This window comes from Hetaerina americana, unplaced genomic scaffold (assembly GCF_022747635.1).
Source record: "Hetaerina americana unplaced genomic scaffold, ioHetAmer1.1.p SCAF_16, whole genome shotgun sequence".
NCBI classification, from domain to species: Eukaryota; Metazoa; Arthropoda; class Insecta; order Odonata; family Calopterygidae; genus Hetaerina; species Hetaerina americana.
In genome coordinates this window covers 13,134,420-13,159,217 of record NW_027286719.1, presented here as the reverse complement: position 1 = coordinate 13,159,217, position 24,798 = coordinate 13,134,420, and the positions used below count along the sequence as shown (strand labels likewise).

Sequence of the window (24,798 nt, the reverse complement as noted above, 5' to 3'; positions counted from 1 at the left end):
AGGATTGCTGGGAGAAATTGTAAGGAAGTAAGAAAGATGGATGTATAGCATTTTAATAAGGAAGAGAATTTTTACAATTGCGATAAATTAGATAACATTAGGCAGGCAAGGTATGGGGTTAATAGGATAGTCATGTTGTTTGAAGCAAAGGGGGGTAGTAAAAGTAGTAGTAGTTTTTAGGGGAGGGTACCGACAGCTAAGGTCATTTGTGCCATAGGGGATGGACAGGAAAGGATGAAGGGTGGAGAGGAACCCGGCGTCAGCATTAGCCTACTCTTAACGAAAGGCGCCAAGGGGTGAACAGTTTAACGTCCCATCCGACGGACGGCATACTCACTCAAAGTGCCCTCCACAAAGCACCCCAAGTAGGGATCGAGATACCTCTGAAAAATATTCAACACCGCCGGGATTTGAACCCGGGCCCTCTGGGTGGGAAGCCAGTACGTTAGCCCCCGCACCATCTCGATCCCCGGGGGGTAGTAAAAAGTATGCCTAATTGAAAAACAGTTAAACTATTTATGGATGCCAGAGTTTATCTTCTTCTTAGATGAAGCTAAGAAATGCAGTGATGTACAATGTGTCCTTTCAAAGTCAACCTTTAACAGCATAATATCAAATTAACAATAGTATAACTAGTGAAGCTAATAATAGCATTGGCAAAAATACATTCTAATAATAAATAGCGTAGAATAAAATACAATGTATTCCAATGGAGAAGTCTAAGGTATGACTCTTTAGTGGCTTAATGTTCACCAGTAAATCATTTTTTTGTTTTGATTATACTGAGTCTCCAAACTTCACCGACAATTATGGCATGCTCCATCCCTCCCTCGGGTCTTCCATCAACTGCAGCACAACAAAGTAGGAGTTACTATACTTGAAATAAGTATAGACAACCACCACAAAATGCTTGGAAGCAGGAACTCATCAAAATAGAACATTGTGGATCAGGGTAGCATTACATTACAGCAAGAACTATGGATAAGAATGATAATACCAAATGAGAGATGAATCAGAGGATTCACTGAATGAATGCTACCCAAAATCTGATCGACCCGTGCATTGCCTATCCTCTGTATGCAATAGCATTTAGATCAAAGCACACCAAAATTTAGTTTTGAGGTCACATATAATTATCTGTGTAGTAGTAGCATCACCAGAAAATCTTGCCTGCATACTTTTCCACTTCCATCGGACAAATGTGAATAAATTTTGTAAGATTTTAGATTACATGCTAGCTTTCGGCACTCAATTCCATCTTATTAACGTACACGCACTATACTTCTGCATGGTAAATCAGCAGTTAAATACTCACGTGAGTGACATTGCGCAAAAGGAAGAAAATGCAAACATGGATCCCAGTCCCTAGGTAAGCAAGGTCTCTGACAATCTGCATTAGAAACCTTGAGTCAGATATCACACTAAAAAACCCTAATGACAAGAAATATAAAATAAAAAAAGGAATATCACCTTACTGTTTCCGAGAGACTTCAGTGCAAATTATCACCACATTAAGGAACAATTCCAAGAATGTACATAAGTTCTAATTATGCTTTCATACAATCATTGGTTGTACTTTACAGTAAAGAAATAAACACAGGAGTCACTGCAGTAAACATAGAACATTGTAAATCAGCATGGAATACAGTAAAAAAAGAGAAGTAGCAAAGTGCCAGCAGATGCAAAAGTGTTGGTCCTCTTTCTCTATGACATTTGTCATTGTAACATAAGTAAACTACAAAGTAAGCGACAAGCTTCAAAACGGATCACATTGCTAAGTGAATTTAACTACCGTATTTTCCCATCGATAATGCGCACCTTCCCTTCCCGGACTACAACCTTGTCTTGGTGGAAGGGCTTGTGCGTTCCTGTGACCCCTAGAGCTGTGCTGGCGGGAGTAATAATAATTGCTCCTGGTAGGGTCAGCCATGCCAGATAGGTCGAAGGTTAGGAGCCAGACGAAAGGTAGTCTACGCAGCGTCTGTTCCTCAGTGAGGCGGCTGCAATGGCGTCTGACCCCAGTGGGGCGGCCAGTGAGTGATGGTGTCACGTTAAAAACACTATTGAGGAAGGCAACAGGAAACCACCTCAATTATCATTCCCAAGATAAATATGATGGAACAATTCAGAGATTTTGAGTCGTGGCAACTACAAGGCTTGGCCAAATCGGCCGTGTGTCGTGCCCGGCAGCGGGGGGGGCAAGGCTTCCGCGGTTGTCATCCCATGAAAGCCTTGCAGGGGAAAACCAGGAGCAGCAAGTCAGAAGACACAGGAGAAGAGGACCAAATTAGTTAGAATAGGAACGTGGAATGTTGGGACAATGATGAGGACAGGGAAATTGCAGAATGTTAAGCAAAAGATGGAAAGGGGAAATATCGATATTTTAGGTCTATGCGAGGTGAGATGGAAGGATAGCGGGGATTACTGGAGTGATAATCATAGAATAATATACAGTGGTAAGGACGAAAGCCAACGAGGGTTGCCATTGTATTAAATCAAGAGGTAGGAAGAAGCATAGTCAACATAGAGCAGGTAACGGATAGACTATTACTAGTAGAGATAAAAGCAGAACCGACGAACGAAGCAGTGCAAGAATATGGAAAGTCTGCAGAGGAAGGGTGAAATCGGTGTGCTGTACAGCAAAGTTAAATCTTTATCGGGAATTAAGAAAGGGAGATCTATACTAATAGTTAGAGATAAGGCGGGTAAGGTAATACTTGACACAGGAAAGATCCAAGAGAGATGTAAGGAGTAAACAGAAGAACTGAATAGTGAAGAACTTCGACCAACAAAGTTAGACATTGAAAAAGAATATGACATAGGGTAAGATAGCTTAGGTCCAGGCATACTCGATGATGAGATAAGAAGGGCATTAAGGGAGATGAAACTAAATAAGGCCGTGGGGGTGGATAACATTCCCGCGGAACTTTTAAAATGCTTAGGAAAATGTGAAAGGAAGAGGCTATATGGGCTGATCCGTTTGGCTTTAGGAATGGGAGAGGTACGCGTGATGACATTGCAGTAATGAGATTATTAATCGAGAGGAATATAGAATACAATCAGGAGCTATTTGCCTGTTTCGTAGATATCTAAAAAGCGTTTGATATAGTGAATTGGGAAAAACTAATGAGTATATTGTAGAAAATATGAATAGATTGGAGGGAGAGGAGGCTAATCCGCAACCCATACATGTCTCAGACTGCACAGGTGCAATTGGGGAAAGGGGAGTCCGGATGGGCAGTGTTAGGAAGAGGTGTAAGGCAGGGTTGCCCAATATCACCGTTGCTGTTCAACCTGTACACAGAGGAAATGATTAAAGAGGCATGGGAAGAACTGGAGGTAGGAATGAAAGTGGGCGGGTAATTCGTACAATCAGTTAGGTTTGCTGATGACCAGGCTTTAGTTTTTCAGTCAGCCAAGGGTTTGCAAGCATTGCTTAGTGAATTGGAAATTCAGTGCAACAGGTATGGGATGAGAATCAATATTAATAAAAAAAGGTTATGCGATTTTCTAGAAAGAAAAAGGCTAGGCTTAACATTAAATTAGGACGGCAAAAACTAGAGCAGGTAGAACAGTTTACTTATCTTGGTAGTGTTTTGAACCAACACGGTCAAAGTAGTAGGGACGTAAGGAGAAGAATTGCGCTAGGCAAAGAGGCTTTCACAAGGAGGGAGTTGATGATGGGGACTTTGAGTAAGGATGTTAAGAAAAGACTCGTAAAAACTTTGATATGGAGCGTAGCTATGTACGGCGCGGAAACGTGGTCATTGAAGCAGGAGGATAGACATAGATTGGAGGCTTTTGAAATGTGGGTGTGGAGAAGAATGGAGAAGGTGAAATGGACCAGGGAGAAAACAAATGAGAAAATACTGGCTATGGTGGGCGAGGAAAGGGGTTTGTTGGGAGAAATCCAATGGAGGCAGGAAAAGTGGATGAAGGGGGTATTGACTGGCAGTGGGATGTTGAAGACTGTAATTGAGGGGAGAATGTTAGGCAAAAGAGGAAAGGGAAGGAACAGGATGGGGATGTTGGACGGGATGAAGGGAGGAAGAAAGTACTCAGAGATGAAGAGGGACTTGATGTAGAGTAGGATGTTGCGTTTTGCTAGGGGTCACAAATCATCTAATTAGTAATTATGTCCATCCAAAAACCTACCTTAACCGGTAGATAACCTAATAATAATAATAATGCACACCTTATCTATCCATTAATGTTCAGATGATCGAAAAAAATGACAATGAGCGTTATGTAATGAAAATTGAAACAATCCAAACATTTATATACCTATGTACACAATAATTTAAAGAAGTGTCATAAAACTAAATTAGTCTGGAAGCATGCCTTTCTAATTGCATTCTATTTTCTATAGATCTGCTACTGTTACAGTTATTTCATCTCATTGACCCATGAGAAAAAGAAGAAAGTTATAATTCATATTCTTTGTATATTCTGATATGCAGTACTTCTTTATTGTAGCAGTAGTAGTTTTGGGGATTTTTAGGGTGCATCAACAGCTAAGGTCATTTTGCACCACTGTCAAAACTTTTACATCCTCAGCTTGATTTTATTAATATTTAAATATAAAAATAAATAAATTACAAAATAAGTAAATACAAAAATATTTAAAACAAAAGGCATTAAAAATTAAAGAGACCCAGACTAGATTTGTTTCATTAGGCCAGTTTCCCTTAAAAACGTTAAAACTCTATCTAAAGAGTTGGGGTCGTCCCCAAAAATAGTACTCAAATTTCCTCTTATTAGAGGAAATTCCTATTATAAGAAGAGGGCCATGCTGAAACGACCGATTTTATGGCCCTAAGTTTGTTTTTTTGTAAGGACTGCCAAGCTTCCTTCCACTGGTTCAGGACCAAATTCCACAAGGCAGATTTAGTCTCAACCAACGTGGAGTTGGTCTCAGGCTTGCCCAGGGCTTCCTTTGCTGCTTTGTCAGCTTTTTCATTGCCTGGTATTCCCACATGACAAGGAGTCCATGTAAAGGATGCCCTGCTCCCCTTCCTCTGAAGGGATAGGAGGGTATAATGGATCTCCTGAACTATTGGGTGCATAGGTCCAAAGACCAATATGGATTTAAGGGCACTCAACAAGTCCAAACAGATGAGAAAAGAGCCATTGTTTTCTTTTATTTCTCTTATGGCTGACAGTTTGGCTGTGAATATACTACAAAATGTGTTCAGTTTTTTCCTCACAACTCCGTGGTAGCCGGAAACGACCGCATAGGCACATGCATTTTCCAACTTTGGCCCGTCGGTGTAGACAGGGACAAAGTAAGAGTGCAATCAGAGGAAGGCACTGAAGAGTCGCTGGTATTCTGACTCAGTCGTCAACGCTTTACAGCGCGCATGTGGCATGGACTTAGTATCCAGCTGGTATTCTGACTCAGTCGTCAACGCTTTACAGCGCGCATGTGGCATGGACTTAGTATCCAGCTTTGTTGTTAACCAAAGAGGATTTGTGCATAGGAGACAGGGCATACTTGAGGAAGGGTAAAATCACTAAAACGAATGTCAAGGAGCCTAGTGGCCCCTCCCCGCCTGTTAAATTAGTCAAAAAACCGTGGCTTAAAAACGATGCTAAAACAAGGGTAGCTGGTCTCAGATAAAACTTTACAGGCGTTATTGACCATCAAAAAGGTCCTGCGGGTTGCCAACGGAGGCTCCCCTGCATCAGCAAGTAGGCTTCGGACTGGGCTGGTTGTAAATGCCCCTGTGGCCAACTGTATCCTGGCATTTTGGACACGTGTAAGGGGTCTCAGGTAAGATTTTTGTCCTTACGAGTATATTGTAGAACCACGGTCCAGTTTCAAATGGACCAAGCCTCGATACAATAAAAGCATGGTAATGCAATCTGCTCCCCATGAGGAGTGAGTTAAAAACCTTAAAACGTTGAAGGTTTGGTGACATCTCTTGCATAATATGCGAATATGCTCCTGCCAGTCCAACTTTTTAGCAAGGATCATGCCGAGAAAGCGGATGGACCCCGCAAATGGGAGATTCCTGCCCAACAGGCATAAAGTTGGTGTAATGTGGTGTCCATTAAGACGGTGGATATGCACACATTTTGTTTTCTCAGTGGAGAAACGAAATCCACTCCTTTGCGACCACTCTCCCAGTTTATTCAGAGTCACCTGGGCTTGCCTGGAGGTGTTTTCCAATCGCGTCGACCGGAAAATATGGCTAGGCCATCCACACAGGGTGACGCCATCACCTGAGCATTGATACATTCCATCACATCGTTGATGGCAATGGCAAACAACATCATGCTCAGCACTGATCCCTGAGGTACCCCATTCCCCTGCATGAAGGATCAGGATAAGTGCTCGTCAGCCCTTACTTAAAAAAAGCAGTGTGTCAAACATTCCTGATAAATATGGCCATATTGCCTCTAAAACCCCACTTGTGCAACGTATTAAGGATTCTCCATCGCCACACACTATTATAGGCCTTCTCCAGGTCGAAGAAGACTGCTATGACGTGTTGACGCTGGAGAAAGGCTTCCTGGATGAAGTTGTCAGTGAGCACCAGATGGCCTGTCGTGGACCTCCCACGCCAAAAGCCGCACTGAGTATCGGAGAGCAGGTGTTGCCTCTCCAAGCACCAAATGAGACATCCGTTATCGATTATTTCCATTACCTTGCACAGGCAACTGGTGAGAGAGATGGTACGATAGTTATTCGGGTCATATTTGTTCTTGCCCTGTTTCAGAATGGGTATCACAACAGACTCTTGCCAGGAATTTGGGAAACTACCCTCGTTCCACAATTGGTTGAGGGTATCGAGTACCCTATTCCAGAGAGATGCATTTTGGATTCGGTCCACTCCTGGCGAGATGTTATGGGAGTCTTTAAGTTCCCAGGGCGAGAAGGGCACATTGCCTTTTGCCGGTGTTCCAGCTTCACCGAAATTAAGAAGGACTCTCTCGTATCGCCTCTTTATGTTTGCAAAGTCGGTGACATAGCCCTTGTCACTGCTGTTGGTCGCAAACTGCTTGGCGAAGGTGTCACTTATTTCAGGGGGTGAAGTCACCACCTGGCCAGCTATAAGCAATGGTGAGATGATGAATGAGCCTTTGGACCCAAAGATTTTCTTCACCATGTCCCATACCTGAGCAAGTGGAGTTCGATGGTTAATTGTACAGATGTATTATATCCAGGAAGTCCTCTTGGCCTCCTCAACAGCCTTTCGAGCTCGCATTCACAGGATGCCAGATTTTTGTTGCCGTGGTGTATTTTTTAAAAATATTCAGCACCTTTTTCCTCGTCTGGATTGCCCTGTCATATTCCTCGTTCCACAAAAGGACAGGTGCTCGAACAAGGTTACCAGACATACAAGGGACACTTTCAGTAGCTGCCGCTACGAGCATTGAAGTTAGTGTCTCAATGTCAAGCAACGCATCGAAACTTACATCGTGTTCAAAAGTAAAAAGATGCTTGAATAGCATCTAGTCAGCATGGCTGATATGCCAGTTTTCCGGAGGTTCGAAAATGTTTTGCGAAAAGTCTTCTTTTACGAGTAGAAGAGGAAAGTGATTGTTGCAGGTGGACAAGTTCAGCTTTAGGGCTTGACTTCTTCAGCATATAGAGAGCTCTATAGCTGAGAATTTCCCATTAAAGCTGCTAAAGCTAGTTTTTTTGCCGCTATTTAATAAAAAAGGTTAAAATCCTAAAAATTAGATAAAATTTGTCCTCTCCTATTACTTGTGGTTGTTGGCTCTCCCCAGAGAGGGTCATGGACATTAAGGTCACCCATCAGTATGAATGGCCGAGGTAGCTGATGGACAAGGGCTTCCAGATTAAAATGTGTTACCGGTGCACCCTCCGGTAAATAGACGTTACACAAGTCATCATCTCAGAGGTGTGCACTGAGGCAGTCACTGCTTGGAATGGGGAGTTCACTTGGACTCGAGAGGAGTGAAGGGCCTCACGAGTCGCAACTGCTACTCCACCTTGGGCTCGTTGACCACTCATGTCATCCATTCTAAAAACAGTGTACCCCTTTAGAATAGCCTTGTCTGCCGCCTTAAAATGTATCTCTTGCAGACAGATGCCAGTGGGATTATAATCATGGATTTAAACGGCCAGCTCCTCCTTGTGCCGATAAAAACCGTTGCAGTTCCACAGCAATATAAAGGACATTAAAAGTGTAAAATTAAAATAAATAAAAAGATTTATTAAAAGGTGGTGAGATGACCAACTGTTTGGTGATTGTCGCTTGAAGCAATGTTTCCTCCTCAACTCACTTGTGAAGACCTCTGTATCCAAGATACTGTGGTCCTCTTCCATAACCTCTCGCTTTTTAGGTTTTGCTGGAGGTGTAGGGGAAGGTGTCTTTTCGCGCCCTTCCGGCGTGTTCCCCTCGGTGGTTTTAGGTGGGCTTTTCTTTGATGGACCCACCGGAGTAGGTGGCTTGTTTGCCGCCTTACTCTTATTCTCTTTGGTGCATTTTGCTTTTTGCGCCCTAGTGTCCACAACTGTGTCTTTTGGAGTGTCCGTTTGCATGGCGATGGTACATTTCAGCAATGGGATGAACGCGATGGAAACTAAGGACCAGTAGACAGTTGGGGCGATTAGCACCCTGTATTTTCTCCTCAGGTATCAGGGGATTTTTTAAAGTGTCTTTCTCTCCATGACTTTCTTTTCCTCATTCATCTTCGGACAATCATGGGAGAACACAGGGTGTGCACCCTCACTATTGACACAAGGAGGTTCTGAGGAGAACTCTTTATCCTCATGCGCATCCTTGCCACAGCCCGGGCAGGTTGCCTTGTCCTCGCAGCGCAATGCGAAGAGGCCGAAACATTGGCACTGGAAACAATGCACAAGATTAGGAATGAATGGCCTCACTGGGACCGATTCATCACCAATGAACACCTTGTCAGGTAGCCTATCACGTGCAAGCGCCAAAATCACGGACTTGTTGTCGATGTTTTCTCCATTTGCCTTGTGGTTAGCCGACGACAATCAGTCACTCCCTGAGAGAACATTTCTCTCTTGATTTCGTCAATGTCCACGTATAGGTCATAATGGCTAATGACTCCCCGACAAGTGTTAAGAGTGCAGTGCACCTCCACCTTTATCAGAATGCCGTGGACCATTCCCATTGCTAACATTTTTTCACTCTGTTTGTCATTTAAGGTCTCTATGAGTAGTTAACCATCCCTCAGTTTCTCCATGCTCTTAGAGTCCCCAGGCATGATCTGCGACAAAACTCTCTGAGTAAGGAAAGGAGAAACCTTTTTTCAAGATCTCACTCTCCTTTGCACACGACAAACATTATTAGGTAAGGCTTACATAATACATCTATGGTTATAGATGTATTTTTAACACGCAATATATATAATTTCGACAAATATATAATATTTACGCACATATATACATATATACAGATGCGCGGCATCCAGACACAAGATAACTATTAAGTCCTGGGCGCGCAGTATCTATACATATTCAGGATTACTACAAAGTTCTGGGTGCACGTTATACATAAGGTGTACGCTATCCATCAGAAAATATGGTAATTGTGAACCCATTACATGATGGTAACCTATTTTATGATATGCATTCTCCATTAGAATAGGTAGGTATTTTTTCCCAGTATCATATCAATTCGACTACCAAGAAAAAAGTAAATTTTCAAATACCTTGTATCTTGGATTTTCAGTCTTAATGGCAGCGGTTCTGGCATGGTCAGATATAGGTCTTCGGTCCAATGGTGAGGACTTCAGTCTGGGTAAGTTCACCGGCATCTTCTCCAAAGGCAGTATGAACCATGAATCATCTTCATTGTTATATCTGATGCGTGAGAGCAGCTTGTTTTTCTCTTCTACGGGTATGAAGTTATCTATGATGACATAGAGCAATTTCAGCTCTCTGAAAATAAAAAAAGTGCTCACTGAAATGCCACTACTACTATTAATGCTAAAATAAACAGCATGAATTGCAATGATGACTGTGTTAACAAAGACATCACACAGCAATTAGGAGTGACAATGGAATTATTGTAGCACAATTGTGTAGCTTGTATCCATCCAAAACCTACCTTAAATGGTAGATAGCTAATAATAACAGAGGGTTGAATTATGAATGAAATAAAATGTGCTGACTCAACACCTTGAGATGACTAAGCAGTCTTACCTAAATTTCAAAAACTCATATTTCAGAAATTATTCCATGCAGGAGGCTACACACAGTTCCTGTCCTCAAAATGGGTGCAGCTACAATTTTTTCTATAGAATTCAAAGCCAGTAGGATTCATGGCTAGGTTGAAGTAAAATTGATCAACCTTATATCAAACTGATATTCTACATAAATTATCATTTCATGCTCTTAACTTCACCAATAATACCTAAGTTTTACCGTGTGCAGTGCCCTTTCTTCTAACGAAACTCATATTTCTGGAAGCTCTAAGAAATTAAATGCGAATACAAACTGCAAGGTGTATGCAATTACAATGTTGACCTCCAAAAGCCAGTTAAGTCCTGTAATGGCATGGATAGTTCCTACTCAATAAAATATTACGAGGACTCAAAATGAATGAAATTACCATATTTTAACCATGGTAACCAGCCTGCAATGATTTCATATCGAAAAATAAAAATAATTTCTGGCAATCCAATAAATAAGATCAAATAACTGCAGGACCACTGCATGGTCAAGTGTTTCTGTTGTTTTCTGTGACAGTCACCGCTCATTTACTATTTTTCTACGTTTTTACAAAATCCACCATGATTGATACTCATTCACTTCATAAATACCCGCAATTTATAAAAGGAAAGATTTCAAAAGTTTCAGAGCCATAAGCCTAAAGTATTCAAGTAATTCCAATCAGTTTATTTTTACCACAGTGCTCTTTGCCTAGAGTTACAAAGAATATTTTTACGATAAAAGCATGATTGTGAAGGAAGTTTCACCTATATGTAACATGAGATAATTTGATTTAAGCATCAATATCTAAAATAATTCACATATATTTTTCAGTTTACTATTTGTAAAGACCCTCCCCGGACTACAACCTTGACGTGGTGGAAGGGCTTGTGCGTTCCTATGACCCCTAGAGCTGTGCTGGCGGGAGTAATAATAATTGCTCCTGGTAGGGTCACCCATGCCAGATAGGTCGAAGGTTAGGAGCCAGATGAAAGGTAGTCTACGCAGCGTCTGTTCCTCAGTGAGGCGGCTGCAATGGCGTCTGACCCCAGTGGGGCGGCCAGTGAGTGATGGTGTCACGCTAAAAACACTATTGAGGAAGGCAACAGGAAACCACCTCAATTATCATTCCCAAGAAAAATATGATGGACGATAGAGATATTTTGAGTCCTGGCAACCACGGGGCTCGGCCCAATCGGCCGTGTGTCGTGCCCGGCAGCAGGGGAGGCAAGGCTTCCGCGGTCGTCATCCCACGAAACCCTTGCAAGGGAAAACCAGCAGCAGCAGGACAGAAGACGCAGGAGAAGAAGACCACATTAGTTAGAATAGGAACGTGCAATGTTAGGACAATGATGCGGACAGGGAAATTGGAGAATGTTAAGAGAGAGATGGAAAGGGGAAATATAGATATTTTAGGTCTATGCGAGGTGAGATGGAAAGATAGCGGGGATTACTGGAGTGATAAGTATAGAATAATATACAGCGGTGGGGACGAGAGCCAACGAGGGGTTGCCATGGTATTAAATGAAGAGGTAGGAAGAAGCGTAATCAACATAGAGCAGGTAACGGATAGAATACTACTAGTGGAAATAAAAGCAGAACCGACGAACTTAGTTATTTTTCAGGTATACATGCCACCGAGCAACCATAAGGAAGAAGAGGTCGATAGGATATACGATCAGTTAGAGGACATGATCGCGTGTGTTCCTGCAGGGAAACATTTGATAGTGATGGGTGATTGGAATGCGACGGTAGGCGAAGGAAGAGATGGTGATGAGGTGGGGGACTACGGTTTAGGCACGAGGAATGACCGCGGGGAGAAAGCAGTTGAGTTCTGCAGGAGACAGGGGTTAGTCATCACCAACACTTGGTTTAGACACCACAAAAGACGCAGGTATACATGGAAAATGCCAGGTGACTCAGGAAGATATCAGCTAGATTATATCCTGGTTAGACACAGGTTTAGGAACAGTGTGATAAATTCCCACAGCTTCCCGGGAGCGGATGCGGACTCAGACCACAATTTAGTTGTTATGAAATGTAGCGTCCGTTTCAAAAAGATAAGGCAGGGGCGGCGGGTTAGAAAATGGAATGTAGAAGCATTAAATGGTTTGAAAAAGAAGGAATACAAACAGGCAGTAGAAGAAATCATGGAGGATTGCAAAGAGCTAAGTACTATCGAAGAAAAATGGGAAAGTATCAAGAAAGGGTAATCGAAAGCCGTAAAAGAGACTATTAGAACCGAACGCTAAAAGGACTAGGAAACCATGGATCACGGATGAGATGATTACAAAGATGGATGAGTGGCGAAAATGGAAGAACATAAATACAGAATTAGACAAAATGAAGTACAAAGAATTGAACAATAAATTGAGGCAGGCAACAAATAAAGCAAAAGAAGCATGGTGGAAGACGCAGTGCGAGGATATGGACAGTCTGCAGAGGAAGGGTGAAATCGGTGTGCTGTACAGCAAACTTAAATCTTTATCGGGAAGTAAGAAAAGAAGATCAATGATAGCAGTTAGAGATAAGGCGGGTAAGATAATAGTTGACACAAGAAAGATCCAAGAGAGATGGAAGGAGTATATAGAAGAACTGCACAGTAAAGAACTCAGACCAACAAAGCTAGACATTGAAAAAGAAAATGACGTAGAGGAAGACAGCTTAGGTCCAGGCATACTAGACAATGAGATAGAAAGGGCATTAAGGGAGATGAAACTAAATAAGGCCGTGGGGGTAGATAACATTCCCGTGGAACTTTTAAAATGCTTAGGAAAATGTGGGAGGAAGAGGCTATATGGGCTGATCCGTAGTATTTATGAGGAGGGAATCTGGCCGGAAGACTTTGTGAGATCAGTTTTAGTTCCTATTCCGAAAAAGGTGAAGGCCACGTCATGTGAGGACTATAGGACAATTAGTTTGATATCCCACGCAGCTAAAGTTGTTCTCAGGATCATAAACAAAAGGATAGAGAGTAGGGCAAATCATTACTTAGGGGATGATCAGTTTGGGTTTAGAAAGGGGAGAGGTACGCGTGATGCCATTGCAGTAATGAGATTATTAATCGAGAGGAATATAGAACACAACCAGGAGGTATTTGCCTGTTTCGTGGTTTTCAAAAAAGCGTTTGATAGAGTGAATTGGGAAAAACTGATGAGTATTCTGCAGAAAATGGGAATAGATTGGAGGGAAAGGAGGCTAATCCGCAACCTGCACATGTCTCAGACTGCTCAGGTGCGGGTGGGAAACGGGGAGTCAGGATGGATAGTGTTAGGAAGGGGTGTAAAGCAGGGTTGCTCATTAACACCGTTGCTGTTCAACCTTTATGCAGAGGAAATGATTAAAGAGGCATGGGTAGAACTCGAGGTAGGAATGAAAGTGGGCGGGAAATTCGTACAATCAGTTAGGTTTGCTTTTGACCAAGCTTTAGTTTGTCAGTCAGCCAAGGGGCTGCAAGCATTGCTTAGTGAATTGGAAATTCAGTGCCACAGGTATGGGATGAGAATCAATATTAATAAAACAAAGGTTATGCGATTTTCCAGAAAGAAAAAGGCCAAGCTTAACATTAAAATAGGTGGGCAAAAAATAGAGCAGGTAGAACAGTTTACGTATCTCGGTAGTGTTTTGGACCAACACGGTCAAAGTAGTAGGGACGTAAGGAGAAGAATTGCGCTAGGCAAAGAGGCTTTCACAAGGAGGAGGGAGTTGATGACAGGGACTTTGAGTAAGGATGTTAAGAAAAGACTCGTAAAAACTTTGATATGGAGCGTAGCTATGTACGGTGCGGAAACGTGGTCATTGAAGCAGGAGGATAGACGTAGATTGGAGGCTTTTGAAATGTGGGTGTGCAGAAGAATGGAGAAGGTGAAATGGACAGAGAAGAAAACAAATGAGGAAGTACTTGGTATGGTGGGCGAAGAGAGGGGTTTATTGGGAGGAATTCTGTGGAGGCAGGTAAAGTGGATGAAGGGGGTGTTGACCGGCAGTGGGATGTTGAAGACTGTGATAGAGGGTAAAATGTTGGGCAAAAGAGGAAAGGGAAGGAACAGGATAGGGATGTTGGACGGGATGAAGGGAGGAAGAAAGTACTCAGAGATGAAGAGGGACCTGATATAGAGTAGGATGATGGATTTTGTGTTTTGTGAGGAGTAATAAAATAGTTGTTTGGTAGTTGTGTCCATCCAAAAACCTACCTTAACCGGTAGATTACCTTAAAAAAAAAATTTGTAAAGAAAACCCATTACAGCATTATTTATTTAATTGTGCATTAACATGCATACATAACTTTAGTAATTAAAAGAAAACCTTAGGAGAATATATTATGCACACTTACTTGAGCATATTTTTTTGGTTTGCCTCCATTTCCCTTCGGTCTTCATTGGCTTCATCATAGGCATCTCTTATTTCTTGCTGAATGGATTCCAATTTGGAAAACATTTTTCTTAGTTTTTTTGTCTTCGACTCATTCTCTTGTTGCAAAGAAGAAAACGTCTCCTTGAGATCCAATGTGGACTCCTCCTTTTCCTCTAACTTTTGCATCATCTCTACTTCTCTTCTCTAAAAAATTACATTCATTAAAAGACGAGAGAATCAAAATGGTTATATTGAAAGATATGATTATCTTACCAAAAACAGTGCCACCCTTTCAGTCTCTGACATAGTAAATTGACATTAAATAAGATCGTGGGGGTAAACCACAGTCCCTCAGAACTACTAAAAGGTTTGGGAAAACGTGGGAGGAAGAGGGTTCATGGACAAATTCGTAGCATTCATGAGAGTGGAATTTTGCCAGTAGACTTTGTTAGATCAGAGTTAGTTCCTATTCCAAAAAAGATAAAGTCTAAAACATGCAAGTACTACAGAACATTTAATTTGATTTTGCACGAAGCTGAATTGGTTCTCAAGATCATCAAAATAAGGATGGAGAGCAGGTCAAATGATCACTTAAGGGATGATCAGTTTGGATTCAGAAAGGAGAGAGGCTAGCGTGATCCCATTGCAGTAATGAGTAATGAGAGGTACTGTTCAATGTATAGGCAGTGGAAACAACACCCAACATACTAGTCCCCTCTCCAATTCTGAACACTTTTCTTCTCCCTGCATTTCATCCACAACCCCTATCCCACTTCTGCCTCTTCTTTGCTTACCTTAAATTCTCCCCTTTATCTCAGTCTTCAACATCCTTTGAGGAAATTTAAACCCTCTTTGGAGAAAGAATCCCATGTACCAGTCAATGCAAATATTTAGGCATTTATTTAACGAGGGATCTTGGGTGGGGAGTCCAAGTAGATAATTTGACACGTAAGGCATTTAAAGCATTGCATTGGGTGATGAGAAATTTAAAAGGAAGTAGCGTAGCCACAAAAGAAAAAGCATATAAGGTACTGGTTATCCCTATCCTAGAATACTACTCCATAGTATGGGATCCATATGAGGCGGGACATATTAAAATGATAGAAAAAGTTCAAAGAAAGGCAGCAAGATATGTACTCGGAAGGTACAAAAGAACGGATAGTGTCACGGAAATGTTAGATGTACTGAAATGGGAGAGTTTGAAAAATAGAAGAAAAAGGAGTAGGTTAGGCGCGATGTATAGAATTGTTAAAAAGGATGAAGCGTGGGAAGATTTATGGCAAGGGATAGAAAAGCCTAACTTTAAGGGAAAAAACGACCGTAGTTTCAAAATAAAAATAAGAACGCAAAAAACAAATAAGAAAAAATACTCTTTTTTAAATAGAACCATAATTGATTGGAACCAGCTGCCTGGAGGTTTGTTTGAGCCCTTTCCATCCAATTTTAGAAGTTTTAAGTATAAATGTAAAGCAGCCACTGGGTAATAAACTTCATTGTAGTTATTAAAATATTGTTTGTATGTGATGTGGAAGTGTCATTGTATGCAAAATATTTTGTCTCTTATCTGTTTTTATAGTGCGTGTATGCATGTAATTTTCCTAGTAAGGGTTATCTTTGACCAAACTTGACCGTTGCCACCAGGAAAATCGCCTAATTACAACGTAACTGTAAAATAAAATAAAATCCTATTGCCCAAAAAAATGCTCTGCATCCATCTTTCCTGCCTCCTTGAGATTTCTCCCAACAACCCCCTCTCCTCACCCATCATACCTAGACTTCCTTGTTTGTTTTCAGCCCACTTCACCTTCTCCATCCTTTTCCATACCCACATTTCAAAAGCCTCCAATGTATTATACTCCTTTGATGTCCACGTTTCTGCACCACACTAAATCATGCTCCATATCAAGGTTGGACTATCCTTTTCTCAACATCCTCACTCCATATCCCTGTCAGCAATTCTCTTCCCCTTGCGAAAGCTTCTTTTCCTAGTGCAATGCTTTACCTTGTCTAAACTGCTTTGACCATTTTGGTCCAAAACACCACCTAGATAGGTTAACTGTTCCACTTGCTCTAGTATTTGCTCTCTTGCATTGATTTTCTCTTCCTAGAAAAACCACAGGACCTTTGTTTTATTCACATTTATTCTCATCCCAACTTATCACACTGAATTTCGAATTCATTCAGCAATGTTTGCAACCCTTAGAATGACTGACAAACCTTGATCATCAGGAAACCCAATGAATGAATAAATAAGAATTTCCTACAGACTTTCGTTTCCATCTCCAGTTCTTCCCATGCCTCTTTCACCATTTTCTTCACATATTGGTTAAACATCAAAGGTGATAATGGACATCCATGTCCTACCCCTCTTCCTAACATTGCCCATCTGGGCAATCTATCTCCCACTCGTACCTGATCAGTCTGTAACATGTGCCGGTTGCATATCAGACCCCTATCCCTCCAATCTACTCATTTCCTGCAATATATATGTCAATGCTACCAAAAATCACTCTAACAAATGCCTTCTCAAACTATACGAAACAAATACATCCTGATTGTGTTCTATATTCACCTCTGTTAGTGACCCTAGTACTACTATGGCATCACACATGCCGCTCCCTATCCTGAATCCCAATCAATCACCTCTTTCTATTCATTTGCTCCTCTCTCCATCCCCTTATTAATAATCCTGAGAACCACTGTAGGTTCATAATAAATCGAACATTTTTCTTTGGCCCTCACCAATGGCTGCCTTTATCTTTTTTGAAATGGGTACTAACACTGATCTGACAAAGTCTTACGGCCAGGTTCCTCCCTTAAAAATGCTATGAATTAGTCCATAAAAACTCTTCTTCCCACCTTTTCCTAAACTAAGTAGTTTAATGGGAATGCTATGTAACCCCAGGAACTCATTTCATTTTGAATGCCTTAATTACCTTTCTACCTAGCCATCAAAATGTGCCAATATGATCACAATTATGGGTACTTCTCATGATACCATTGTAAAATTGCTATGAATAATATATTTTCTGATTCCATGTTTGACCAGAATGCTTAAGCACAAAATCTTCAATTGTAACTTTTATCCAAAATTTGATGGTAATTTGTGGGGGCTTAAATCCAGGGTCAGCTTCTACTCAGGCAGACACAGCATTCCAAAGCTCACCTTTTGCTCAGCAATTTCTTGTCTTTGGTGCTCCAAGGCTCGCTCTTGTTCATTTGTGTGATCGATTATGTTCTTACCTCCACGTAGCAATTGGCTTTCTAATGAATTGATTCTAGACAACAGAGACTCTCTTAAAGTCCGCTCCTGTTTCAGTTGCTCTGATTTTTCTTCCAACTCAGCCAATAAACTTTCCTTCTCCTGGATAAGCAAGAATTTATAAACATGAGTGCAGCTATCTGCTATATTAACTGGAGCAATTGGCTCTTCAAAAAATTCACAGATACAATACAAAATGAACTTGGGTTCCAAAGTATGAAGGGAAATTGTTACTAACCACTTCTAAGTATCCCCAAGAAAATATATAATCACCCTTCTTTAGATAACACGGCAAGCCCATATTATGGTATGGATCTGGGGCAGGATCATTTTCAACTCATAAAACTACAGAATGGAATTACCATAATTATTTTTTCCTATTTTTCCAGCACTTATAAAACCATTTTATGCATAAAACACAAGCATTAACAATAAATTTTAGGTCAATATTGATTTGAACCATAGTATTTGAATAACTTCTGTTCTTAAAATTATGAAATTATAGTCAATTTGCGATATTTTTTAAGCTTTAAGGAACAAAATAATTTTTGGCAGACAATTTTACATGCATTGCCTTAGATGTTATGAATGGGCAATATGTGGTCGCATAAGTTATCATGTTTAACCTAAGACTGCACTTCTCTCTCATTTAGATAGGCCAACTTGGCATTGGAAAAGGTCGCAGATAATACCACCATGCTCAGCACTCGGTACATTTTTCACTTGAAGTAAAATGAGCGATCAAGAGTACACAATTAATAGGTTCCAATTCCAGACTTTTTCCAAACTTCCCTGAATATGCTATAATTATTTCTGATTTCACTCAACTTTTCCCTTCAAAACTACCAAGAGCGGTAATGAGATTGTTGAATATTGCAATTTGTTTTTCACAATGGATTCTGCTTCAGACTGTCTCAAACTCAAATGCTGACAGCTTAAATGGCATCAATCAATAAGGGGAAAACCAAGTCACCCAGAAAACATATCACAACAAACTCTGCATTAAATGAAGTGTTACCAATATATTTACTGACTTCAGGTCTTTCAGCATAGTGTACTGATGCATTTCACCTATGAACATCACTACAGTAAAATTATCTGGACGAAATTTATACAGCATAGGTGTTTCAGAGGGTAAGAGTTTAAGACAAACAGAATATAACACATACTTCAATCACATTCTTGTCATGAATAAATGAAGGAGTGAAATAAAAGGTTGAAACTTACAGCTGATATTAGCTGGGAATCATTGGCAACCTTCTGTCTCTCATTCTCTAAAAGGTCTAACTCTGATTTAAGAAATTCATTCATCAAAGTATCAGCATTGTTTTCAGCTGTTTCTGCTGGTTCCACCTCAGTTTTTTCAGATAAATGCTTCAACTTCCTGGATCGTTTTTTATTGGTAGATGAAGTTGAGGGTTGGTTTGCATTAGCTGAAATAGTTTGTCGTCTTGCTACTTCTTCCTGCCTCTGAATTAAGAGTGACTGAAAGGAAAATAAAGCTCTTGAATACACTTCGGTAAAAATAATTTCCATGCATGAGCAATAGAAAACAATTATTGCCTATCATGAATGTAACCCAGACCACATCAACAAAACTACTATGGTACCGGCAGAATGATCTTAAGCTGAATAAACCCTTTTTTATTAAGAAAAAATATACGATATTTTTCCAATACTACATCATGCAAACTCACAAAAAATATATTTTGATATGCAATGATATCTTTACCATTTGACATACAATGAAATATTTATAATTTCATTCAGAAGAAGGCAGAATATTATAACTAGAAGTTTGTTGTGTATAATATTCTATCCCAGAATATTATACACAACAAACTATCATTTATTGTAATACAGCTGAGGGCTACAAGAAATAGCCAGAGGAGGAAGTACTAAACATACTAATGATGGGCCTTTTCTCAATGAATGACATATGATTGAAAGTATGTCAATGAATTATAAATACACATTGACAAATTATCACAAATGCAAGAAATAGAACAACCACATAGCAGCCTATTCAGTTATAAAAACAATGTGCCAACATTTCTAACCTCTTGTTAATTTTCACATTAAAGATAACTCCTTCTTGACCTACCATTCCTTACTTACATTTTTCTTTTTCAGATAAATTTCAGGAATTGATCCAAGTAGTACTGACATATGAGAGCAAACAATTCATGATCACAATTGATGAAAAACACCCCTCTTTACATATACTTTCATTATCTAATACTGCTACACCCAATGCCTACATAAGCTCATTGTTAAAATACATATATCGTGGTAAAATCTCACAACAAACATTTTCTGAACTGCTTCCTTGAAAATGATTTTATTGCCAGAAATCCCGAAATATTTAATGCTTAAGAATAAACTCTTTTTTGAAAATCTCATTTCAGCACATCCAAAATGTATAGGAGAAAAGGTTTGTATTCTGTTTTTCTGATCCCACTGAGTAAACTTTCATTTTATTTCATCATAATTATCACTTTCTAAATTAAAATACAAGTTTAATATTGTAATAACTTACCCTCAGTCTACAAATTTCCTCCTGAAATTCTCTTAACAGGGTATCTTTGGGGTCTTCATTAACCTGAGGAACGTTCTTTATATTCTTGGCTCTATTGGCATATCGTAGTGTGGTCAATGTCTCTTCATGATTAATACTAGCAGGGCCAATGTTGGCCACCATTACCGTAATTGAATTTCCTCCCAGTGAATCTGGAAAATTAAATCCATGAAATTCAGGCACAAAAAATTAAATAAAATAGCCTAAGAATGAAATAAAACAGCAAAAGACAGAAATAAAACAGCAAAAAAATGAAATGAAACAGCAAAAAAATTAAATGAAACAGCAAAAGAATCAAATAAACAGCCAAAAAATGAAATAAAACAGCCAAGAAACGAAATAAAACAAAACCATATACACCAAACAATTTTGATTTCCTTTTCACAAAAGTGCATCCACAAACAAAATGAAAAATATATCTTTGCAAAAAATGAAAACATATCACGTTCCCATAAAATATTTTTATCTAATGGATCTATTTAATTGGACCAATATTTAAATAAGTATCAAAGTTAAATATGTATCCTTAATATTTGAAAAACAAATGGCAACATTAATTCACACTTTATATACACTGAAGGAATGGTGACTGAAATTCACAAGTATTTCTTACACACACAATTAAAAATTTAGTAACCAAAAACTTTGATACTTTTCACATAATAAGTCTTTACACATTTCAAGTTTCCCCTCAATGGTCAACAAATGATTTAGGTTGGAGTGCTAGATTTTGTTTCATATCTACCATTAAAAACTAGTCAGGGTCAGTTCAGTTCTTAGTTCAATCAGTCATAGGGATTAACACCAGAACAAGAATCCAAATGAAAAACATTGTTTCCAGATATTTATTCTAAGCTTGGTGATTTTCACCAACTAAAACCTCATAAAATATTGTTACATCCATCACAAGAGTACCAAAGATCACTTGAAACACTTTTAACCATTCTGTCCTTCATACACACCCGCATGCCTGAAAAAGTAAGTTGAAAACTTCCCCGCCTGACAGAGATGGCGTTCCCACCAGCAAACGTTTATGATTCCTGCCCGGGTGCACATGTCATTAGTTTTTAAGACAAGTTTCAACTTGTTCTCTCTAGTAATTTGTTAACACATATTACTGCAGTAGATTCCTTTCGTGTTTTTCTTTAAAATGGAATAACTTGTATTTCATGCGGTCAGAACTTCGTTTTGAATGGATTAAACCCTAAGAAAATTCACCATAAGTGGACAAAAGTGTGCAGGGACTCTACTCCTTCAATATCACCTTTAAAAAGTGGGCCGCTGAATTAAAACGTGGTCGCACATCCCTCGAACATGACCAATGTGAAGGATGGCCAAAAACCTCAACCACACCAGAAACCATTTGAAAGGTGCACAACATCATATTGGACGATTGGCAAGTGATGATGAGTGATATAAGCCTAAGATAGAGGCAAGGCCTTGGGGATATCGGAAGAAAGGGCGCGAAACATCTTGCACAAAGAATTAGGGATGCACAAGGCGAGTGCCGATCAGAAGCAAATGCACCAACAATTTTGTAGCAATGTTTGGACTGATTCAAGAGGGAACCAATCGATGTTGTGTTGCTATTTGTCTCCATGGATGAGATCTGCATCCACCACTACACGCCAGAAATGAAAAAACGGTCGAAGCAGTGGGTGGAAACCAGTGGTTCAGCACCAAAGAGGGCTAAGTCGATCTCATCTCCTGGAAAGGTCATGGCCAGTGTGTTTTGGGATGGGAAAGGGAACCTGTTAATTGATTACCTTGAAAAAGGCAGAACAAATACAGGTGAATATTACTCCAACCTTCTTGACCAGCCGGATGCTTAAATTCACAAGAAGAAGTCGGCCTTGGAGAAGAAAAAAAATCATCTTTCGCCCAGACAACCTGCTGTCATCTGCTCACGAAGGTGCGTTGGCGATGGGAAAACTACTGGATTCGAGGTATGATTATTTGGCCATCTCCCCTGTTCTCCTGATTTAGCACTTTCAGACTTCAAACTGTTCCCAAGCTTAAAGAAATTTATTTCTGGGAGGTGCTTTCCATCCAATGAAGAAGTTGGGAGGGCCGTAGATAGATATTTCCATAGCGTTCCAGACTCACTTCCGGGAAGGAATACTGATGTTGGAGAAATGCGGGACTAAATGTGTTGAACTCAAGGGATATAATATGGAAATAATTTCATTTTTTCATTGAAAATCAGTCTTTCATTGTCAGGTCGAGAACTTGTCACCTTATCCTCGTGTATAATAACTTGGATATAATCAAAGAAGACAGGAAAATTATTCACAATAGCCAATTGTAGATGCACAAAAGGTGTGTCCCAAAAGTACGAGGGTCATCCGGAAAGTAGTACCCGTTCGTGAAATAAAAAGACAAAAGTAAATATTAACAAACATAAAAAATTTTATTTGAAAGAGGATACTTTAAACTACTTCTCAACATAATCTCCAAGCAAATTAAGCCATTTGTCATAACGTGTGACAAGTTTCTGTATTCCTGCTGCATAGTCCTTTGCCGCCAGCTCATTGAGATATGCGAGGGACCCATCTTGCACAAATTTTTGCATAATGCAGATGGTGTTTAACAATTTCATGAACAATTGTTCGAGAAACATTGGGAAAATGCTCACAGATGTCATCAATTGTGACGCGCCGATCGTTCCTCACGAATTCGTCAACTGAGCTCACCAGTTGGTCTGTAATGACAGACGGTCTCCCCGAACGCTCATCGTCGTGTGTGTTCCCCCTCCCCATGTTGAAGTTGCGACACCACCGCCGAACAGACGACTCGTCCATTACATTGTCTCCATACACCTCCTTTAATTGGCGATGAATATCACATGGGCGAACGTTTCTTGCATTGAGGAATTTAATCACTGCCCTCACTTCACAACTGGCGGCATTCTCAATTTTTTTAAACATTGTAAACAATCACAGAAGCAACACAGGCAATGCTAGCGTCACGCAACTTGGCTCAGAGAAGGCAGACAAGCCACTGAAGCTATCTGACCTCGTCCAGCGGCTACTCGCGTCGTCAGCACTTCATGCGGCAGGAACGGGTACTACTTTCCGGATGACCCTCATAATAATAGTAGTAGTAGTAGGGAATTTTTCCCCGATAAATGGACAGATGGGTGGTGGTTTCTCTGGCTAGATGAGCATAGAAAAAAAAACTTCGCACTTCTACATAAAGATTCACCACTTCACATGACCATGGTTCCGATGCTGCGCATATTGGTTCCATCTTGGTCATTGCCTTTAACGTTCATCATTACTGCCGGAGGGCAGAAAACCTAGATACCACATGAATGTCATCTGCTGACTGGTGAACAAAAATTAAAAGTAAAAACATTGAAGTAAATCATTAAATTCATCCTACTGCGTGTTTCCCCTACGTAGAAATGTGAAAAGTTTTTTTCTGATCATAGATCTCAATAGTCATTCACGTCCACCAACTTAAGGCATGATGTCATCCAAAAAGTGTTTTGTGAGAAAGGAACTTGTTGAACTCCCATTTCATCACCTTATTATAAACTAACCTCCATTATTAATCTAATTACTGCTATCGCATCATGCATGCTTCTGCCATTTCTGAACACAATTTTATCATCCTTTAAATAATCTAGGCAAAACTTCCCCTTCCATCCTTATATTAATAATCCTGAATACCACATTATATGTGGGAAAAATTAACTTTATTTTTCCACAGTTCCCAAATAAGGCTATCTTCCAACCAAATTCCCCGCTCATAAATGCCAAAAATTAGTCCATAAAAATTCTTCTTTCCACATTTTCCTAAACCTTTTAGTTGTTCTGCAGGAATGTAGTACACTCCCATGGCCTTATTAGATTTCAATTCTGGCAATGCCCTTTCTACCTCACCATTGAGTAAGCCTGGACCTAAGCTATCTATGTTATATTCTCTTTTTATGTTTAAATTTGCCGGCCTAATGTTTTTGCCCCACAGTTCATCTATATATTCCTTCCATCTCTCTTGATTCTTCTCTCATTCAACTAAGATTTTTTCCAGATGTACCTTTGATTGTTATCACAGATTTTCCCTTCCAACTTCAAGGGCTATTTAACATTCCTGTATACTTCACCAATTCCACCTCTTTTTTGTAAACTTTCAATATGCTCGCACTGCCTTCCAAAATGCTCCTTTTGCTCTGCTTCCTGTCAAAGTTTATTATTTAGCTCAATATTTTACTTTATTCCACCTATCTTTGTTTTTACATTCTTGCATTTTTTCTCTCATCTATAATTCTAACTTTCTCACCCATTATCCATGATTTCTTTGTCCTTTTCCTATTTACTGTTTCTTTTTGTCGGTAGCTATCAACAACCCTTTTTTGATGTTTCAATTTTTCCTCCATAGTACCCAGCTCCCTGCCTTCACTCATAATTTTCCCTAAAGTTAACTAATACTCCTTTCTTGTTA

The 24,798-nt window shown here is 39.9% G+C and overlaps 1 protein-coding gene across 1 annotated transcript in view; it reads right to left on the bottom strand.

Annotated features, from left to right (window-relative positions):
- Positions 1-24,798, bottom strand: part of LOC139687022 (kinesin-II 95 kDa subunit-like) — an 86,386-nt gene that overhangs the window by 9,568 nt on the left and 52,020 nt on the right. The window contains exons 9-13 of the mRNA XM_071584119.1: positions 20,314-20,504; positions 19,002-19,259; positions 17,679-17,876; positions 14,493-14,716; positions 9,658-9,886 (exon numbers count right to left, since the gene is read on the bottom strand). Coding sequence (XP_071440220.1) covers positions 9,658-9,886; positions 14,493-14,716; positions 17,679-17,876; positions 19,002-19,259; positions 20,314-20,504 — 1,100 coding nt within the window. The remainder of the gene's footprint in view (positions 1-9,657; positions 9,887-14,492; positions 14,717-17,678; positions 17,877-19,001; positions 19,260-20,313; positions 20,505-24,798) is intronic.